Here is a 20,647-nt window from a genome sequence, read left to right on the forward strand (position 1 = left end):
TGAGTATGACAGAAAGAGCACCGGTAATGGACTCAACCAGATGTGGGTTCAAATCGTGGTCCGATCTCGTGCTGTGTGACATGAAACTAAATTACGTCTCTTGTCATTTCCTTGTCTGTTTCATACATGTGAAAAGAGGGATGGTTGTATTAAATTTAAAAAAATGCAAACAGCTTCAGTAGAGGGCCTCAAACCTGGCAGTAAGTGTTTGCTTCCTTTTCCTTCTTTGGCCTAAATTATTTTACCTTAGGTTCCTGCTTCTTCCCCCCCATGGAGTTTGCTTTTGCAATTTCATTGTCTTCCCAGTACCGCTCTTTGCATTTCTAAAAGGAGCCCATTTGTTTCTTATTTGTGCCTACCTCAAGTATTCTTAACCACATCTGTTTTAAAGAAGGCTTTCCCCTCACGGTTGCAGGGGAAAAGCATTCTGCCCTGGGGCCTGCTACCAGGCTCATGGAAGTCAAAAAAGATGGCTGTAGTTTTACTTCCTCAGAGTTTGCTTGCATATAAGGAATCTAACACATAATTTTAATGTATGGAGTATCTGCATTTAGACTTTCTCCAGGGCTTCATTTGCCTGTAAGTTCATTTTAAAGATGCACAGGAGATTGGAAGTGCTTTTTTTTTTTTTTTTTTTTTAAATGGGGGCCACTTCCTCATCATGAGTTAGTGCTCTGTCCGGCCTCTTCTTACTGTCAGCTGAGTTGAAACAATTGTAAGTAAGTGGCTCCAACTGTTAGCCCTGTGAGGCTTGCATTTTCACCCAGGGGCGTTTTGTGATGTAATTGATGGTGCCGCTGGATGAAGAGCCTATTGTTTGGGGTGAGTGAATAGGTGTGTTCTGTACAGGGTTGTTAAGTTGCACTAGTAACACGGCTGAGCTGAACATTAACTTTGCTGAAGTAACTTCTTTTTCCCAGTGTGAACTGTCAGCAGGATTCAGGGCGGCATTTACATTGGTCAGTGAGTTGGATGTAGCTGTTTTTCAATAAAGAAGCAATGTATTATTACGCCACCAAAAGCCTCAGCGAGGCAATATTTGGTTAGAGTTACCCTAAGACAATACTATAACATCATAATCATCATCATTATTACTTTAGCCCTCAATAATACAGACAGACTTTCTCAGGAATGCATTCAATTCACAGGAGTTTTGGGACTTCCCTGGCGGTGCAGTGGTTAGGGTGCCGAGCTTCCATTGCAGGGGGCGTGGGTTCGCTCTCTGGTTGGGAAACTAAGACCCTGGAAGCTGTGCAGTGTGACCAAAAAATAAAATAAAATTTCGCAAGAGTTTTGTCATGTTGTAGTTACCAAGTCCAAGTTCATACTGCTCGCTGAATGACAGGCCAATAAATCGAGAGAGGTGTTGGGACAAGGAATAGTGACTTCATTTGGAAAGCCAGCAGACTGAGAAGATGGGGGACTAGTGTCCCAAAGAACCATCTTCCCTGAGTTAGGGTTCAGGCTTCTTTTATACCAAAAGGCAAGGGGGGTGTGGTTGGTTGGTGCACACTTCTTGGTGCCAGAATCCTTTGTTCTTGCAGCAGGCCATGTAGGTCTGGTGACAATGTTCCTATAAACATCCAACAGGACAAATGTTATTCTCTGTTCTGCAACTTTTTATCTCTATATGAATGGAGAAGTGTTATATCTTTAAAGTTCAAAGCCTTGAGAATGGGCTGTCCTGTATATTCCAGGCTACAGGAAACATTCTTTTTGTTTTGTTTTGTTTTTGCGGTACAAGGGCCTCTCACTGTTGTGGCCTCTCCCGTGGTGGAGCACAGGCTCCAGGTGCGCAGGCTCAGCGGCCATGGCTCAAGGGCCCAGCCGCTCCGTGGCATGTGGGACCTTCCCGGACCGGGGCACGAACCCACGTCCCCTGCATCAGCAGGCGGACTCTCAACCACTGTGCCACCAGGGAAGCCCTGTTTTGTTTTTTAATAATAGATCTTTATTGGAGTATAATTGCTTCAAGGTTAAAATAAAAGAAACAGATCCAATATAGAGTTAGATTTGTTCTTCCCTATTACATAATTCACAGCAAGGAATGTGCTGGTGCCACTGGGACTCAGGGCTCCTGAGTCAGGAGTCCAAGGTGCTAATTGCAAGCTCTTAAAAGATAAACTGGGGCATATTAAAATTGTTAAGCGTTTATTTGAGCAAAAATCGATTCGAATCGGGCAGCATCCAATCTAGCAGATAGAAAGGAGCTCCGAGGAGCTATGCAAAATGAAATAAGTCTCAGTTTGGTGATGTGGGGCTTAGCATAAGCGACTCCATTTTGGGCCTGTAAATGGCACAAAGATAGAGAGAGGTGCAGATGTAAAGGAGCTGGTGCTAAACCCTGCTTGGGGAGGGCAGGAGGGCTTCACAGGGAGAAATGGGACTTTGCCACGGACAGAAGCTGAGTGAGTGTCTTCGAGGCTGAGGGGACCATAAATGCAAAACTATGCAGTGTTAAGTAGGTGAAACACCATGGTGAGTTTGGAGAAGTGTAAGCAATTAAAAAAAAATTCCAGCACATGTATTTCTACTCTAGACTTTTCCTCACCAACATTCATATCAAAACTAAAACCTGGTCCTATAATCCATGTAATTTTTCAGCTGGCACAAAGTGGTGAACAGAAAATAATACTGGTGACTGCTGTTTAATACTTATGTTTAATAATTGTTTCTTTCTGGACTCCGGGCCCTGCACCTGGTGCCTCAAGCGTCTGCAACTTTTGGTTCATGTTAATTACTAAACCTGCTTTCACCAGCACCTTCTACTCATTAACACAATCTAGTGCTCGCCCAGTGCAACTAACATTCCTGGAAATCTCTGGTAGAAGAGAGGCAGGGGTTGTGAGGGAAGGGGTGGTCCAGTCTGGGGAAGGAGGGATTCAGACAGTGAACGTGGGCCCTCCTCCTCACAGAGAGCATTCATGTGGGCTTAGCTATAAAAGTTAACTGCCTTTCTTTAGAAACTTTAAACTTTAGATTAATCACTTCATTATCTATTTTTTAAAGTTCATTTTGAAAATTTTAAACATATGCACAAATAGAATATTATGATGCATTCTCATGAATCACTCAGCTTCAACATGTATCCATTTATGGTGTGTCTAGTTTCACCTATATCCCCACCTATTCTTAATATTCTCCCCTCTTACCTAAACTGAATTGTTTTTAAACAAATCCCAAACATTTTATTTCATTGTAAATATTTCAGAATGTATCTCAAAAAAAAAAGACTTTTTAAAAACAAAACGGGGGCTTCCCTGGTGGTGCAGTGGTTAAGAATCCGCCTACCAATGCAGGGGATATGGGTTCGAACCCTGGTCCGGTAAGATCCCACGTGCCACGGAGCAACTAAGCCCCTGTGCCACAACTTCTGAGCCCACGTGCCACAACTACTGAAGCCCGCGTGCCTAGAGCCCGTGCTCTGCAACAAGAGAAGCCACCGCAATGAGAAGCCTGTGCACCACAGTGAAGAGGAGCCCCCGCTCGCGGCAGCTAGAGAAAGCACACGCACAGCAACGAAGACCCAATGCAGCCACAAATAAAAACAAAAACAAAAAACCCCCTGCAAAATCATGATCACACCTAAAAAGTTAACAATATTTCCTTAATGTCATCCAATATCACATAGGTTCATAAAGTATTTTATTTGGCCTTTCAGTTGACTGGTTTAAATCAGGATCCAGGCAAAGACCACACATCATGTCTAGTAGATATGTACCTCACGACTTCTGAAATCTACAGGTTCCCCTCACCTTTTTTCTATGCATTTATTAAAGAAACCGGGTATTTGTCCTTCAGGATGTCCCATATTCTGGATGGTGCTGGTCACATCCCTATGGTATCCTCTAAGAGTGCCTCTGTCCCCTGTATTTCCTGTAAAGTGGTTGTTAGATCTAGAGACCTGCTCAGACTTGAGTTATCCGTTCACATTTATGCAAAGTGTTTTAGTAAATTGTGTCGCACTCCAGCGGAAGAACCGCGGACACATAATGCTGTGGCCCTTCTCGAAGCTCACCGGGCAGTATTTCTGAGACAGCCTTGGTGGGAGGCTTTATCCCTATGAACCTCCCCTCTGCACTTCCTGGAGGGAGTCGGGAAGGGAGGGAGCTTACGTGTGCCAGGCAGGGGATAAGCTCTGTAGCTATGGCACAGACCAAGACGGACCTGGTCCTGGACCACAAGGGATGTACTGTGGCGGTGGGGAGAGCGGCCAGAGCTGGTGGATGAGTCAGTGAGATTCCCTACAATCTGTGGTCTGTGCCTGGAAGGACACAAATAGGAGGCGGAGATATAAATGGGGGCCAGGTGTGAGGGAAGGGAGGAGGAGGGGCCAGCCAGGGGAGCCTACACTGGATGGATGGAGGAGACTCCCTTAGAAGGTGTTCTTTCAGCTGAGCCCTGGAAGAGGCGAGAAAGAGCCCATCATATGGGTGCAGGAGGTGGGGAAGAGGGGTGCTGGTGGTCGCAGGGGTGGAGAAAGTGCCGTATACTTTGGAGGCCGGACACACAGGACATGGGATGAGAAAGAGCAAGGAATCAAGGCCGACTGCCAGGTTTCCTGGCTTAAGCAACTGGGTGAACAGCTGTTATGGCAACAGCCCTGGGCAGCTGGACAGACGGCTGCGTGACTCTCTCTCTGTGGTCCCCAGTCTAGTCCCTTTGGAGATGGTGTTACTGACCTGGGTCCTTGGATTCTTTAATCAATAGAAATTGATAAGAAGCCAGACAAGAAACTCAGGCAAGGCTATACTGGGACTTGTGCTGCAGCTTGAGGGGTAAAAACAAGAAACAGGCACCCTTGCTTGTACTCCTAGGGTGGGGTGCGGTGAGCTGGTCCCTTAAATGGGGTGAGGGTGGGAGCGGATTGGTGGGTCGGGCCTGAGGGGTGGCTTAGATGGCCTGCCCACCCCCTTGGTGGTGCTGTGTGCAGGGGTCATGCACAGTAAGTACCCTGCTTTTGCTCCAGGGACCTCAGGAGTGGCGATTGGTTTGTGGCCTTTTTGTATCTTATCGTTCATAATTTGTCCCAACTGCGTATGCACACAGTTATTTTTAGTCCCCTATAGTTTCTTTGTATTCTGTTGCTGGAGGAGACGTCTGTCCAGGTCCAAGTGCAAGCGCCCTGGTAGAGGGTCCCAGGTCCCAGCCTGTCTCAGTGGTACCCAGGTCTGTCCTTCTGGCCTCCTAAGTGCCTTTTAGGCCCTTCCCTTTGTGCGCCTGGCCTTCTGTCAAATTGCTCGACTTGAACAAGACAGAGGAAAGGAACCAGGCCAGTAGGAGTATCATGAGCTGGACAGATTTGTGAAATAAGCCTGGCACCCCAATGTAAAGGAATATCATTCATCAAGTTGGCCATTAATTGTTACATTTGGAAAAAAACAAAAACAAAACTGAAAACGTTTACTAAGAAGTTGAAGAATCAAATGAAACTTCCGGGTGTTCTGTGTATGACATCTTTCTTCATTATCATAGACAAGTGAGTTGAATGTGCCGTAAAACTGCCTGAAAAATAATTTTCCTACTAATACTAATGAGGGTTATCTGGTCTTTGTCCAGAGCATTTGCAGGCAGGGTGTCATGCTTCTTGTCTAAAAACTCAATTCCTAAAGCATTCCTTGTGAAAACAGAAATTGCTGTGCCCAGATTCTCAATAATGTAAGGCACCGGGAACATTTTCAAAATTGTTGGCCTGATTTAAATTTCACTGGAAAACAGCTTTTTAAGACCAAGTTGTCTGTACGTGGCTTCCATGTGACCGCTTCCCACTGGCAGCCGGTAACTGCCAGCTTCTGGTGGCTTGCGAAAGTGAGCTGTTTCCCACGCTCTCTCACGGCAACCCAATCAGGATGTTTGTGCTGGGAGATGTTTGGATGGGGTGGAGGCGAAGAGGGCAGGAGACCAGCTGGACGGGGCTCCTTCCCTGACTCCCTTCTCTGCAGCCTGTCCATGCATTCTAGAAAATCATTGCTGGTGCCAGGTGATGATGGAAAATATGTCACCTGAACAGTTAACAGACCGTGACACTTGGTAAAAAGGAAGGATCTTGCTAGGTCCACGCTTAACTCTCAAACCTGTCCTTTTCCCTTACCGGGGCCCAAATTGGCTCCATCACATCGAAACTTTTTACCTGGTTCTTGGCATGTTGTAGCGTTTGGTCTTAAGTTCCTTTCCTTCTTGTTGGCCGCTGCCGCCTTCTCTAGGAATGAGGTCTGAAGTGACTGAAGGATAAGGCCGTGGGAAGAGGAGGGAGGGAAGTAAGTGACCTGGAAAACCCACAGGCCTTCTAATGAACTCCCGAACAATTGTAACTCTCTTTGCTGCTGTGTTCTTCCAATATGTAGCCTCTTGAAGTGTAAACTAGGGCCATATGCAAAGTCGCTCTCATTGGATTAGGGATTTTTTTGTTTTTAATTCATGGACTCCGGAAGTAAAAAGATCACTGGCAGTAGAAAGATCACTGGCGTGGTGTTCTCTGTCACCAGTGAACTGTGCACTAACAAGGATGTGGGAAGGGCTCAAAGCCTCATTCTTTGTGTGTGTGTGTGTGTGTGTGTGTGTTACGCGGGCCTCTCACTGCTGTGGCCTCTCCCATTGCAGAGCACAGGCTCCGGACGCGCAGGCCCAGAGGCCATGGCTCACGGGCCCAGCCGCTCCGGGGCACGTGGGATCTTCCCGGACCAGGGCACGAACCCGCGTCCCCTGCATCGGCAGGCGGACTCTCAACCACTGCGCCACCAGGGAAGCCCTCAAAGCCTCATTCTAAGCATGGCTTTGCAGGAGGCCCAAGCACCCCCACTGCCAGGGGGCTGTAGTCCCTTCCCCATTCTCCCAGGGAATGTGGGTTTTAGCTGGATAAGAACAGTGAAATCTTTTCATAGGCTATAAACTCGTTTCAAGAAGTGATAACAGGTTTCAAGAAGGCTGTACATGTAGTGATTGAGAGGGCCGACTTTGAAGTCGGGGTCCTTGGGTTCAAATCCTGGTGAGGCCTCTTATTGGTAACTTTGGACAAATTGATTAACTTACCTCATTTTCCACCTCAGAAAAAATGTGGATAATAGTAACAGCTAGTTTTACAGGGTTCTTCTGAGGATTAGATGTTAATAAGAGGTCTGGAACATGGTAAACATTTAATAAATGTTAGCTATTGATGTAATTCATTAATCTGTTCAAAAATAACACCACCATCGTGGCCCATCCACCTTTACTTCTTGACACTTGTTTGCTTATTGTCGTATCATCTGTTTCTTAGTCCATCTCCATGTCCTTCTGGATTGTGGGTGCCTTGAAGGCAGAGCCTGGATTCTACTTATTTGTGGACCCACAGTGCTTAGCACAGCCCTGGTTTGTAACGATTACTCTGTTGAGTAAATTAACACAGTCTTTGATGATGACTTATGTTTGAACGGTCCTTCGTGTGCCACAAACCACACACATGGGAAGCCTACGACACGAAGTTTAAGACCCTTGCCCAAGGTCTGGTGACTATGCCAGAGTCAGGTCCTGTGATTCTTGCATCTCTTCCTTCTACCAGGCCATCCTCCCTAGGAAAAGAATGCTGAGTTTTACAGTTCTGGATCATGTCTTTCTCCAATTTTTTTGTATTTGACACACTGTCATGTTTGATACACTATGACAGCATTCTGTGAACGGGAGCTCAGTCTCCCCGAAGAAGACATCGGTTCTGCACATCATTTTTTTTTTTTTCCTTTCCTTTCTTTCTTTTTTCAAGGAAAAAAGAGGTGAGATAATTTTATCTTTATGTACTCTACAAGTGCAAGTATTGTGTACATTTGCGATTGATTGCAGTTAACTGAACTACACCGCTTTCCTCTTGATTCTCATATAAATGAAATCATATACTGTGCACTATTGTTGTGTCTGGATTCTTTTGCTTGGCTTAATATTTGTGAGATTCACTCATGTTGTTTTGTGTATTTTAAAAAATTACTGTGTAGTATTCCATTGTATGAAATGGCCAGAATTTATTTACCTCTTCTCCTGTTGATGGGTATTTGCGTTGCTCCCAATTTTTGATTGTAAGTTTCTGCACTCCTCTTAATGATGTTTGGTTTTGTACAGATTACCACAAATGGCATTATTGCCATGAGTGAGCCCCCAGCCAAAGAATCCCATCCTGGGCTTTTCCCACCGACCTTTGGAGCAGTTGCCCCTTTCCTGGCGGACTTGGACACGACGGATGGCCTTGGGAAGGTTTACTATCGGGAAGACTCATCTACCTCTGTCACTCAGCTGGCAGCGGAGTGTGTCCAGAGGGGGTTCCCGGAAGTCTCTTTCAAGCCCAGAAGCGTGGTCGTTGTGACTTGGGAATCCGTGGCTCCCTACCAAGGGCCCAGCAAGGACTCTGCCCAGGAAGGCAAGGTAAGCACCCACCCAGGCACAAGGGCAAATAGTCTAACATGTTGGCTTTGTACACTTTGGTCTTCTGGTTTTTGTGCTACTCTGATGTACACCACGCCCATGCGATTGATAAAGACTGGACAGACATCCAAAGCAAAATCTAGTAAGCTGTTTATTGCAGGTCTGAAACTTCCAAAACCTTATCTGCAGGGCTACATAAATCTATGCTGTAATGATGATTAGATGTAAAGAAAGCCAATTCCTGAGAAGATTGCCACATGGCAAGAACAGGGCTGATAAATTACAGCCCTCGCTGCTCTTACTTTGGGTGGCGGATAGTGGGAGGTGGCTTCTAGATAAATAGAGAATTTATTAATATGAAGTGATAGGTTAAACTAATTAAGCAGTCTCAAGAGATGTGAAGAAATAAAGACCAGACCCACACTCTAGCTGGGGGGACAAAACCCATTTGTACCATGTGGATGGTTCAGGAAACAAGTTTCATCATAACCAGGGATGGGAGTCTCTTGTGGATGCAGCGGTTGGGAAAGGTGTTAGGGTGTGTAGAGCTTGGACTTGCCCTTGAAGGAAGGGGAATATTTGAAGAAGCCATCTCTAGATCTGAGGTGACTCTTAGGACATGCTTCGATTTCTTCCTTGGAAAAATAAATTTGCTCCACCATTGTTTAATTTTTATAGCATTACAGGGTAGAGAGCAACTTGAAAGGTCCAAAAGCACTCCCTTTAAATGGGGGATGTTCTCAGCTGGTGGTTCCCAAAGTGTGTACCACAGAACGCTGGTCCCACAGACATTCCTTGAGGAAAAGGACTCCTCGGACCAAATAAGTTTGGAAAGCGCTAAAACTGTATCTCCCGCATGGTGACTCACTCTGGGAAGTCCTATAGTACAGAAACCTGCTTAATTTTGTTTAATTTAGCCATCCCCAAACCTTTTGGCCACACCCTTCTCCCTCCCAAATAAGACACATTGCCTCCCATAGAGCACACTTTGGAGAAGTCTCTCTGGCGTGTTTTGCTTCGTTTTGCTTTGCCGCCTGTATCTGCCTGAGTGCTGTACTTGAAAACTGTTTAAAACCTTCCATTTCTCGAGTGTGCATCCCATTCACTTGAGTGATACCTGCCCAGCCCCTTGTGCAGAGCTCTTGCCTGCTTCCCGGGCCAACTCTCCCCTCACTCTTACTTCTCTGCACCCTCTTGCAGCAGCTGTATCAGATTATTTGCAATTCCCTGCTGAGGCTTTTTGCTTGTTTGTTTTACCCACAGTCTCTTGCACTAGCTGTGCTCTCTGCTTGCCATGGCCTCTCCCTGACCCTCACTGCACGTGGCCAGCTCCTGCTTGTTCTTTCCGCCTCCTCCGCCCCGGCTCCTCCCAGCATCGGGCACTTCGCCTGCACACAACTCCATTACAGAATCTATCCTCCAGTTTGGCAATGTGTCGTTCACATGTCAATTTTCCCACCTAGACTGTAAATTCTCAAGGGCGGCGATCCTGTACTTCACAGTGCTCAGGACAATGCCCGGTGCGTAGGAGAGGTACTAACATTAGGAATATGTTCTCTGTGCCCGGCCCTTCATACGCTAGCTCACGTAGTCCTCCCAACATTTCTGTGCGGTAGGTGGCTTTATCTCCATCTTACAGATTCACAGATCAAGGTTCAGAGAGGTTAGGTAACGTGCCCAAGGTCACACAGTCAGTGAGGAGTAGAGCAGGATTTGGATCCAGATTTGCTTTCTCTCAAAGCTCGTTTTCTTTCTTACTGCACGGTGCTTGGGCTCAATCAGCTAAATAATGAATGTGGTTGAATATGTTCAATGGCCGTGGAAACAAATTCTGTGGGTAAGAATTTTCTAAGTTGCATGAGATTTAGGCCACTACCTGGAGGTGCCATCTCTATAGTTTTTCATTAACCTTAGGGTCACGGTTATGTAGAAAGTATTCATTGATTAATTAGAAAATTTCATGGTGACATAGCTTTAGAGATATTTAAGTGGAATTATCCTGGAATACTTGGTCCTACAAAAGTATTTCTTTAGAATGAGGTGTAAATACTGCCATCTCTGTATTTTTTAGATACGATCTGATGAAGAGCACATTTTAAGATCTGTAGATATTTTCCTGAGTAACTGAATTTTAACTCATCTTCACAGAGAAACACATTCCAGGCTGTTCTGGCCTCCTCTGATTCCAGCACCTACGCCATTTTCCTTTATCCTGAAGATGGTCTGCAGTTCTATACGACATTCTCAAAGAAGGATGAGAACCAAGTTCCCGCAGTGGTTGCTTTCAGCCAAGGTTTAGTAGGATTAATATGGAAGAGCGACGGAGCTTATAATATATTTGCTAATGACAGAGAATCAATTGGAAACTTGGCCAAGTATGCTTTTTTTTGTTCTTCAGTAGATTCTCCCCTTAATATGACTATCATTTTACTGTTTTATTGAGAATAATGTAATGGGCAATATAGAACATTACCTAAAAATGTTCCCATGGATTTAAATTTTGTATATAATTTTTATATCATGGAGTACTTTGTTTTTCTGATGAACTCAAGGGAATATACTCTTAGAATGAACAGATATCCAAGTTTTTAGATATCATTCTCATTTGAGACAGTTTTACCATCTCTTCTATACGTATAAAGTTAGAAATACAAGTTATTCAAAACTATGTCCTGCTATGACCCCAAGGCTGAGAAAACCCCTCCCAATTTCATATTGCCAATTGAGTCTAAAGCTCCACTACACTTTAATGGTGTGCTGGTAAATGCTTAGCAACTGGCTTTAGGTGGGTTGGGGAAGCCCTCATTTATAGCATTTGCCTATTTCTGTGGTGTAAATACTCCTACCATGGCCAGTTTCCAGCTGCTCACATCATGTCGCTCAACCTGGGGTCGAGAAAAGGTGAACCATTATATAGTATTCTCACCATAGAGGTGCAGTAGATTCAAATAACTTGAAGAACATAGCTAATAGTAACATAATACAGATGGGATGAGTTTCAAGTATTTATTCCCTCTGCTTTTATTTTTTTAAATTTTTATTGTAGTTGATTTACAGTGTTGTGTTAGTTTCTGCTGTGCACAGCAAAGTGAATCAATTATACATATATATATCCATTCTTTCTAAGATTCTTTTCCCATAATAGGTCATTACAGAGTATTGAGTAGAGTTCCCTGTGCTCTACAGTAGTTGCTTATTAGCTATCTATTTTATATATGGTAGTGTGTACATGTCAATCCCAATCTCCTAATTTATCCCTCCCCTGCTTTCCCCCCAGTAACCATAAGTTTGTTTTCTACCTCTGTGACTCTATTTCTGTTTTGCAAATAGGTTTATTTATTACTATTTTTAAAAAATTCCACATATAAGCGATATCATATGATATTTGTCTTTCTCTGACTTACTTCACTCAGTATGACAATTTTTAGGTCCGTCCATGTCACTGCAAATGGCATTATTTCGTTCTTCTTTATGGCTGAGTCATATTCCATTGTATATATGTCCCACATCTTCTTTATCCATTCATCTGTCGATGGACCTTTAGGTTGCTTCCATGTCCTGGCTATTGTAAATAGAGCTGCAATGAACACTGGGGTATATGTATCTTTTTGATTGCCTCTCCTTTTAATATAGATTATTTAATTGCAAGTTTATGTAATTTAATTTTTTACAAGCTGGTTCAAGCAAGCTCCTGCGTATCGCTGCCTTTATTTGAGTCCCAAGAAGACTGATTGATTAGACGTCCAAGTTCTGCAGGACTTTCTTGATTCCTCATTCTCTGTCCAACCCCAATCTTTTGCTCAGTATTCTCTACCAAGTAGTGTATGTCCCTTCTTTCCATTATATGAGCTGGTCATTTTACATAATTTCTTATAGGAACACTTCCAATCACACACAGAAGAACAGTAAAAATGGTGGTGCAAGAAGTAGAGATTAGGGTTATTATATTGTATTTTATAACTATAAAATGCCTTTAGATTGTCAATATCATTTGTATTTCACTACACCCTTTTAACATAAAAAGGTAAACTGAGACCTGTCCAAGGTTCCACAGCTAACAGTGTTGGGATCTCTAATAAACCAACTCTGTACTATTTTTCACTCATAACTCTTCTGACACCAAACTTGTGGGGTTTTTTCCCCATCCAATTCTCCAACTCTTCAGACACCAGCTCAGTGTCCTAAAATTCGATTCAGTTCTGACACTAACTGCTTGGAGTCGGCACATACCTCACAGGTTAAGGGCTCAGTCCCACAAAACTGCCCCCACTTCAGACATGCCTTGCAAGTCCCAGGTTGCCACCTGCACTTCTGATCAACCAGCTATAAATCGGGGGTCTCCATGAACCCCTGCTCAAGTTCGATAATTCGCTAGAATGGCTCACGGAACTCAGGAAAGCACTTTCCTTACTATTACCAGTGTATTATAAAGGATACATTCAGGAACAGCCAAATAGAAGAGATGCATAGGGCAGGGTATGGGAGGAAGAGTGGGTGAGGGGCTTCCATGTTCCTCTTTGGGCTCACCACCCTCCTAGCCCCTTGATGTGTTCACCAGCCCAAAAGCTCTGTCAATCTCATCACTAAGGAATTTTTATTACATAGGCATGATTGATTAAACCATTGGCCATTGGTGATTAACTTATTCTCCAACCCCACTCCTCACCACCCTCCCTGGAAGTCAAGGTGTGGGGAAGAAAATTCCAACCCTGTAATCAAGCCTTATTCTTCCTAGTGACCAGACCCCATCCTGAAGCTACCCAGGGTCCCCAGCCACCAGCCACCTCATTAGCATACAAAAAGACACTCTTATCACTCCAGAGATGACAGGGATTTTAGGGGTTATATGCCAGAACCAGAGACAAGGACCAAATACATATTTCTTATCGTATCACACCATGCCCTGGAAAGAGAATAACAGAAAATGAATGACTCCGGTCAACAGGTTGCTTAGATGGTAAAGCACATGATCAGTGACTCCTATAAATTGCATTTTAAGGCCTGAAAATGTCCCTGAAGCGTGCCTCTCGAATGGCTGAGACTAAGCCTTTGCTAGGGTTGTGCCCATTGGGTACAGCCTCACCGTATCCCCCTGGACGGTCTCAGCTCTGTGATGACCAGACGGGACTGCATCTGCTCTCTCTTCCTCCACCAAGGCTGCAGGCAGAAGCAGGCGTTGGGTCTCAGATTGACACGGGTCCCCAGGGCTCCTTCCGCTTGGTTGCTGGGGTCTGTTTGTGGGTTGCTGGCCCGTTTCCAAGAAGCCTGTCCTTCCCCCTAGGAGCAGCAACTCTGGGCAGCAAGGCATCTGGGTGTTTGAGATTGGGAGTCCGGCCACGGCCAGTGGCGTGGTGCCCTCGGACGTGAACCTGGGATTGGACGACGGAGCAGAGTATGATGATGATTATGACTCAGTGACACCTCTGAGCCTGGAGGACACGGGCACCACATCGCTCCCCTATGAGGCCCGGAGAAGGGGAGACACTGGCACATACAACATGCCCAGTGATCTCTCCCCCGACCTCCTGGCTACTGAGAGACCCCCTGGACCTCCCACGGAGAGGACCAGATCTTTCCAGCTGCCAGTGGAGAGGTTTCCCCAGCAGCAACCACAGGTCATAGATGTGGATGAAGTTGAGGAAACAGGAGTTGGTAAGGCCATTTATGTTGCAGGTGGTAGGTACCTTCTTGGATACTTGGGTTTCCAGACAGGGGAGCATTGCCGGCGGGGTGTCAGCTGCATTATTTGGTGGTTTGTAAGGATGAGCGCCTGGGGAAGGAGGGGTGGAACTCACAGCTGCAGAGCGTCGGTCGATGGGCCCGAAGGCTTCAGAGACTCCAAGGGATCTGGCCATTAGGGCTGGGGTTATGGAGACTGTAGAACATGTCCTCTTTCAAGTCTTCTATTATTCTTTCTTTTTTTTTTCTGTTTTAAGGAGAAAAGTGCTTTAGAATTATTTTGATAGTCAGATTTCCTTCCTTATTTGTGACTTCTGAGATCAGCAGTATATTCACCCACCTGAAAAAACATTTTAGAAATTCCTTTGGCTATTGACACGGTTTATCTTTGAAATTTATTTCCTCTTGGTTTTGGAAGGAGGATGGTTGATTATTTTTCCTCCCGGGCCCTATCAGTTTCAGAGTTAGTTTGTGAACATTTAAAACTACAAAATAAGTAGATCCTCTTTTTGAGGATGGTTTTAAAGTACAATATCTTCTAATCAACCGTATTATATCAGATTTTTGCTACATTTTCAGGGAAAACCACTGGAACCCCAGCATGCTTTGATTTGTCTTATAAAAGACATTTGAACTAGACTGTGTTCATTATTTCTTTGCCCTTCAGGTTGACCTATAATCCATTAAGATTCCTATCAAGGGGATGGTCCAAGCCTTTAAATGGTGTTTACTATGACGCACAACTGCTTCAACTATGAAGTTATCATAAGGCCCTCAAAACATCTACTCAATTCCACATTATTCACCCATTTTTATTTCTCCTTACTTGTGATTTGTCTCGTAGCAATAGTCAGTTGTTTGTTCTTATTGAGTATCCCAAAGCATGGACAGGATCTGGTGGCCAGGATAGTGTGCTTACTTACCTCTGAAGCACAGAAATGGAGAAGCTGCCCTTAGTGACATGATGAGGACGTGGTTCATGTCTCAGGGCTCCCTTTATACACGTGGCACCCTGGGTTTCCTGGGGTAATGCTGACACCTAGCACGTTGCACTCTGCTCTTATAGCTGGGCCTCAGAGTGGTCGCCCCAAGATGGATTGCATATGTTTACCGGCACATATGTTTACTTTCCGGGTGAGGTTTGAGTCTCATCCTGCTTTCCCCCCACATAGGTGTCTCTGAAATTCTCATTTGTGAAGCCATCACTTAAATGAGAGCATAGCTAGCCCCAGCAATTTATGGTAGCATATTCCTTGGTACTAGTAAAAAGAAAAGTCTAGATTTGAACCCCAACTGTGTTTAAAAGAGATGTTTTTCTGCCCTCGATCCCAGTTATTTCACTGTTTTTATTAGAAAGGTCAGTCTTCTGTAGCCAGCAGTGCATTCCTGGTGTGATTTGAATAGTCACCCACAGATACCTCGACCATAACAGACCCACTGGGAGCTGGGCTTAAGCAATCAGTAGCATCACATGCGTTCAGCTCAGGGCCCAAGTATTTTCAGCTCCAAACGCCATCTTTATACATACAGGAAATTTCCTTCTGGGTATGTAGGACTCATGGAATCTACCTGGAGTTAAACTTTACTTTTCTCTTCACTCATAACAGTCATTTATAAAGTGGGTCATTATCTCCTCTAAAAGTTCATCCCCTTTTGTATTTTTGAACTTCATCTCAAATTAATTTGCTCTGGATTTTTGAGTTTAATGAGCTAGTTCATCATCCAATAAAATGAACCTGGGAGGAAGACATTTAAAATAGGGAGAAATTCTTCTTGTTTCTTGGGTCAAAGGCTTTTAGACCAGGTATGACTGAGGAATTATTTCTAACTAGCTTTTGACTCAGGAGCTTCAGATTTATCCCCTGGTGAGAAGAAAGGGTCAAAATATTTAAAAAATACTTTAAGCTTGTTAAAATGGCACTTTATGTTATATTTTACCACAATAAAAGATAATTTTAAAAAATTTTAAGGTCCGTCCTGCCCAAAATGTGAAGCGGATCTGACGACATTAGATGGATGCCATATTAAGATTGACACTGGGTGGCAGTCACCTGATACTGATTCCGTGATACTGAGGACATTGGATTATAGCATTTTTAAAGAATTCACCCTTGTGATTTCTCAAACTCCCTTTAGACCCATTTGCTTTGGTGGTTTGAATAATGGAACGACTATACTATTTAAGTGGCTACAGGTAGAGAGCCCTGGGTCTGAATTGCCTGAGCCGATGTCAAGTCTTGCACAGCTGAGGGCGTAGGGTCAGAAAGCCTCCTGGTCCAGAGCCCTGTGAAGCGCTTACAGGTGTGCTGTGTTCTCTCCAAGCAGTTTTCAGCTACAACACAGATTCCCACCAGACGTGTGCCAACAACAGACACCAGTGCTCCGTGCACGCAGAGTGCAGGGACTTTGCCACCGGCTTCTGTTGCAGCTGTGTTTCCGGCTACACGGGGAACGGCCGGCAGTGTGTTGCAGAAGGTACTTTGCTTCTGTCTGTTCCGTTTGAAGGGGGAGAGAGGGAGAGGAGTGGAGTTTTTGTTTTGGTGCTTGTTTTGAAATCTTTCCTTTACCCAGATCTCTAAATGGGGGTGGTATTTTCAGTCGGGCAATGATAGTTAATCTCTCATTCCTCGTTCTTGCCCTTATTTTTCTACTGGGGGTGTGGTCCTGGGGAGTGTCCTTTTTTTCTAATAAGGGGAGGTCTCTTTCTTTCCTGTGCTGTTTCGCCATCTCTGAAATGATGGCCATTAGGGAGCCCATCTTCACAACTGTCCCTAGCGTGAGACAAAGACTGAAGTGTTGAAATTATGCAGCCTGGACCACGAATTGTCAGTGCCCCCCATTTCCCTCCGTTTCTTTGAAACCTTTTCTTTTGGCATCACTCAGACCATCCTAATGGTGATTTCAACTCCAGCAAGGCCACAGTGGGCTGGTGGAAACCAAAGTATGTAGCGGGTAAAGACCTGTCCTCATGCCCCTGGAATCCCAACATGGTGATGGAAGAGCATAAGGGGTGCATCACAGCTAACTCTGGAGCCCAGACCCATTGTGGGCTCACTCCAAAACGGACTCAGCTGGCGTCAGTGGGCTGGCATCTATTCTGAGCTCTGCCCCCGGAAAAGGACCAACCAGTCTTGACATTCTCAGATGGTCAGAAGAATCTTCTCTTCAAAAGTCTAGAGGGTCCGGATCAGAGTTTACTTAGAGAGGGAGACCTATGGGAACCTGAGGCCATAAACCAGAATTAAAACAAAACCAAAACTGACCATACTGAACATTTGTTCCTTCAGATGTCAAGTCACCTCACTTGTCACCTGTCATTTTCCTCCTGTGTTTAATGAGGAACCTCAAGTGCTTCACACAATACAACTAAATAAAGCTCAGTTGGAGGAATGCTTTTCTTGTTTTCAGATCCCCTGCCATAGCTAAAGTTAAATCAGTTATTTTAATTTGCTAAAATAAAAAAATTCCCTCCTAGGTCACAGTTAGATAGTTAAATACTATCTGCAGCAACGAAAGAAAATTTTGTATACGTTGCATATTAATTTGGGGGGATGTTTTTAACGTTTATAAATGTGTTGTCTGTTTTCTTCCAAAGCCCACCGCCCCAGGGATGGTATACCTTTGCTGCTCTGTTTTAGGCTTGGCTTTTTTTCTCTCTCTCACCCTGGGAGCAGCTTCCAAAATCTACAGTGAACCTTTCTTCTCAAAGAGCAATCTCATTAGCTCTTTCTGTGCCAAATATCAGACTGGAAATGCTGATAGGTTGCATTTGGCAGGAAGCTCAGATGTGACAGATTGCTCGGCTACATTTTTTGACCTTCTATACACACCCTGTCATGGTTTTGTGATTTAAATATTTTTTGGAGTCTTGCTACTTTTGAAATCGTTTTCTAGCTCCAAGTGGAAGAAACTTGGAGTGGTGGAAGAAATTTGGCTTGCTTCCCCTGGCTTTCCTGCTTGTTTCTGTAATTGTTTGGGGGAGGCTTTTTTTTTTTTTTTTTTGCGGTACGCGGGCCTCTCACTGTTGTGGCCTCTCTCTTTGCGGAGCGCAGGCTCAGTGGCCACGGCTCACGGGCCCAGCCGCCCCGCGGCATGTGGGATCCTCCCGGACCGGGGCATGAACCCGTGTTCCCTGCATCGGCAGGCGGACTCTCAACCACTGCGCCACAAGGGAAGCCCGGGGAAGGCATTTTTTGATATTAGTCTTATAACTTCACAGCATCCCCCAGTGTAATCACAGTTTATTTGCAGAAATACTGTGTGTCGAGTCTGCCTTGGCTTATCAGTGAACCTGTTTATTTTATTTTATTTTGGGGGGCCGCACCGCACGGCATGCAGGGTCTTACTTCCCCGGCCAGGGATGGAACCCATGCCCGCTGCAGTGGAAGTGTGGAGTCGTAACTTCTGGACGGCTAGGGAAGTCCCTCGGTGACCCTGTTTAGCAGCTAAGGCATGTTGAACACAGCAGAAAGTCTTCAGAACACTGGTGACCACGCTCAGATGAGGGCTCGTTTGTCTCAGGTTATTCTACAAACTTTACTGAGAACTTACTGTGCACAGAAACCTCTGCTAAGACGGAGCCAGGGAGTTGGGTGTGAAAGTCTTGTCTCTAGACATTTATAATCTAGGAAGGGAAAACACGACATGCACAATCAGTAAGTGATAGAATTTCTCCATTAAACCTGAACAGTCCAAGGTGACTTATTTACCTCTTCCTTCAGTTTTTTTTTTTTTTTAAGATGTAAGTAAAACACTCACTTGAAGTATACCATTTGGTTCTTTTTAGTATATTAACTAAGTTGTGCAACTACTACCTCTAATTTTAGAGCATTTTCATCACTCCAGAAGGAAACCATGGATCTCTTAGCAGTCACCCTCAATTTATCCTCATCCCCAGTCTCTGTCAACAACTAATCTACTGTCTGTCAACATGGGTTTTCCTGTTCTGGATATTTCATGTAAATGGAATCTTACAACATGGGACCTTTGTGTTTGGCTTCTTTCACTTAGCATGATGTGTTCAAGGTGCATCCATGTTTTAGCATGTGTCAGGTACCTCATTCCTTTTTTTCTAGTGAAATAATATCCATTTCATGGACATACCACATTCTTTTTATCCATTCATCGATTGATGGACATTCGGGTGCTTTCCCATTTTGGCTATCGTGAATAATGCTGCTAAGAACGTTCGTGTACAAATTTTTGTGTGGACATATGTTTTCTGTTCTCTTGGTATATACCTAGGATTTGGAATGGCTGGGTAACCTTCAATTTTCTTATTCAAATACAAGAACAACTGAATTTCTTGAGAGCTTATCTTTTCCTGATTAAACAATAATAAATATATGCAAGTTATAAATATTTGAACATTATAGAGATACATAGCATAGAAAATGAAAGTTCACCATATCACCCTGAGTTAGCCACTGGTAGCAGTTTTGTGTACATCTCTTCAGATATTTGCCCCTAAGTGTATGCTAACATTTATCATTAAATGTGATTTTCAAAAATGGTGTCCTATACATATACTGTTCAGCAATTTATGAAGAAAGCTTTTAAATATGCCATAGTAAGTTTCACATCTTTCCCAGCTGGCTAAATGGAACGATCAACAACACACACACCCCAGCCCACAAGCTGGTTCTGGGTCAGAGGGCATATTCGTGTGGGCTGCGATATGCGCTGTGGCCACTTCTGTCTGGCTTGGCTTGAGTGAAGGTCCAGGACTCAGACTGGCAGTCCTGTGTTTGAGCTGGAGATGCCCTTTAAGATGTGTTACAGATCAGGCAACCAAATGTCCTATCCAGTTTAGCTCTGCTGTCCCAGTGAAATGACTAGTTCTGCCCCTGATACTCTCAAAAGTGACACATTTATGTCACCGAGTTCTAGACCACCCATGATACTGTCTATGAGATCGTTTTATTTGCCTCAGACCTTCCTCCATCAAACAATGGGTCTCACTTTTCTGCTGTCCATTATCCATCAGCGTGGAAGAGAGGAAGAAATTGGAATTTGTAAGGCTCATGGACACAGCCATAGGAACTGCCTTTTGGGGAAGAACAGCTGCTTCCACTTACCCCGAAGCCCTTTACCTCAGCACTGTTTGGCTCTTTGCTTTTATAGGTACAGATCCTGCTAGGCATGCTATTCTATTCTGAAGGGCTGGCTGCTTTCTTTGTTTCTCACTCAGGTACCCCCCAGAGAGTTAACGGCAAGGTGAAAGGGAAGGTCTTTGTGGGGAACAGCCAAGTTCCCATTGTCTTTGAGAACACGGACCTCCACTCTTACGTGGTAATGAACCATGGGCGCTCCTACACAGCCGTCAGCACCATTCCTGAGACCGTCGGGTACTCTCTGCTTCCTCTGGCCCCTATCGGAGGCATCATTGGATGGATGTTTGCCGTGGAGCAAGATGGATTCAAGAATGGGTTTAGCATCACAGGTAACTGACGTCAGACCTTAAAATTAATGGGATGGGGTGAATGGAAAGGGAACTCCACGTCTGCAGGTAACTTACCGATAAGTATTTTGTGGCTCTGGAAATAAGGTGTTCAGGTAAAATGATCAAGAAGTTTTTCAATTA

At 44.5% G+C, this 20,647-nt stretch overlaps 1 protein-coding gene across 2 annotated transcripts in view; it reads left to right on the forward strand.

Annotated features, from left to right (window-relative positions):
* NID1 (nidogen 1) overlaps positions 1-20,647 on the forward strand; it is a 91,927-nt gene that overhangs the window by 14,059 nt on the left and 57,221 nt on the right. Inside the window, exons 2-6 of one of the 2 annotated variants that reach the window (XM_059054613.2) lie at positions 8,086-8,385; positions 10,534-10,760; positions 13,667-14,037; positions 16,390-16,539; positions 20,255-20,506. In XM_059054613.2, the coding sequence (XP_058910596.1) occupies positions 8,086-8,385; positions 10,534-10,760; positions 13,667-14,037; positions 16,390-16,539; positions 20,255-20,506 (1,300 nt within the window). Of the gene's footprint in view, positions 1-8,085; positions 8,386-10,533; positions 10,761-13,666; positions 14,038-16,386; positions 16,540-20,254; positions 20,507-20,647 lie in introns of both variants that reach the window. The other variant, XM_059054612.2, reaches the window with a different exon arrangement.

The sequence above is a fragment of the Kogia breviceps genome, chromosome 2 (assembly GCF_026419965.1).
Source record: "Kogia breviceps isolate mKogBre1 chromosome 2, mKogBre1 haplotype 1, whole genome shotgun sequence".
NCBI classification, from domain to species: Eukaryota; Metazoa; Chordata; class Mammalia; order Artiodactyla; family Physeteridae; genus Kogia; species Kogia breviceps.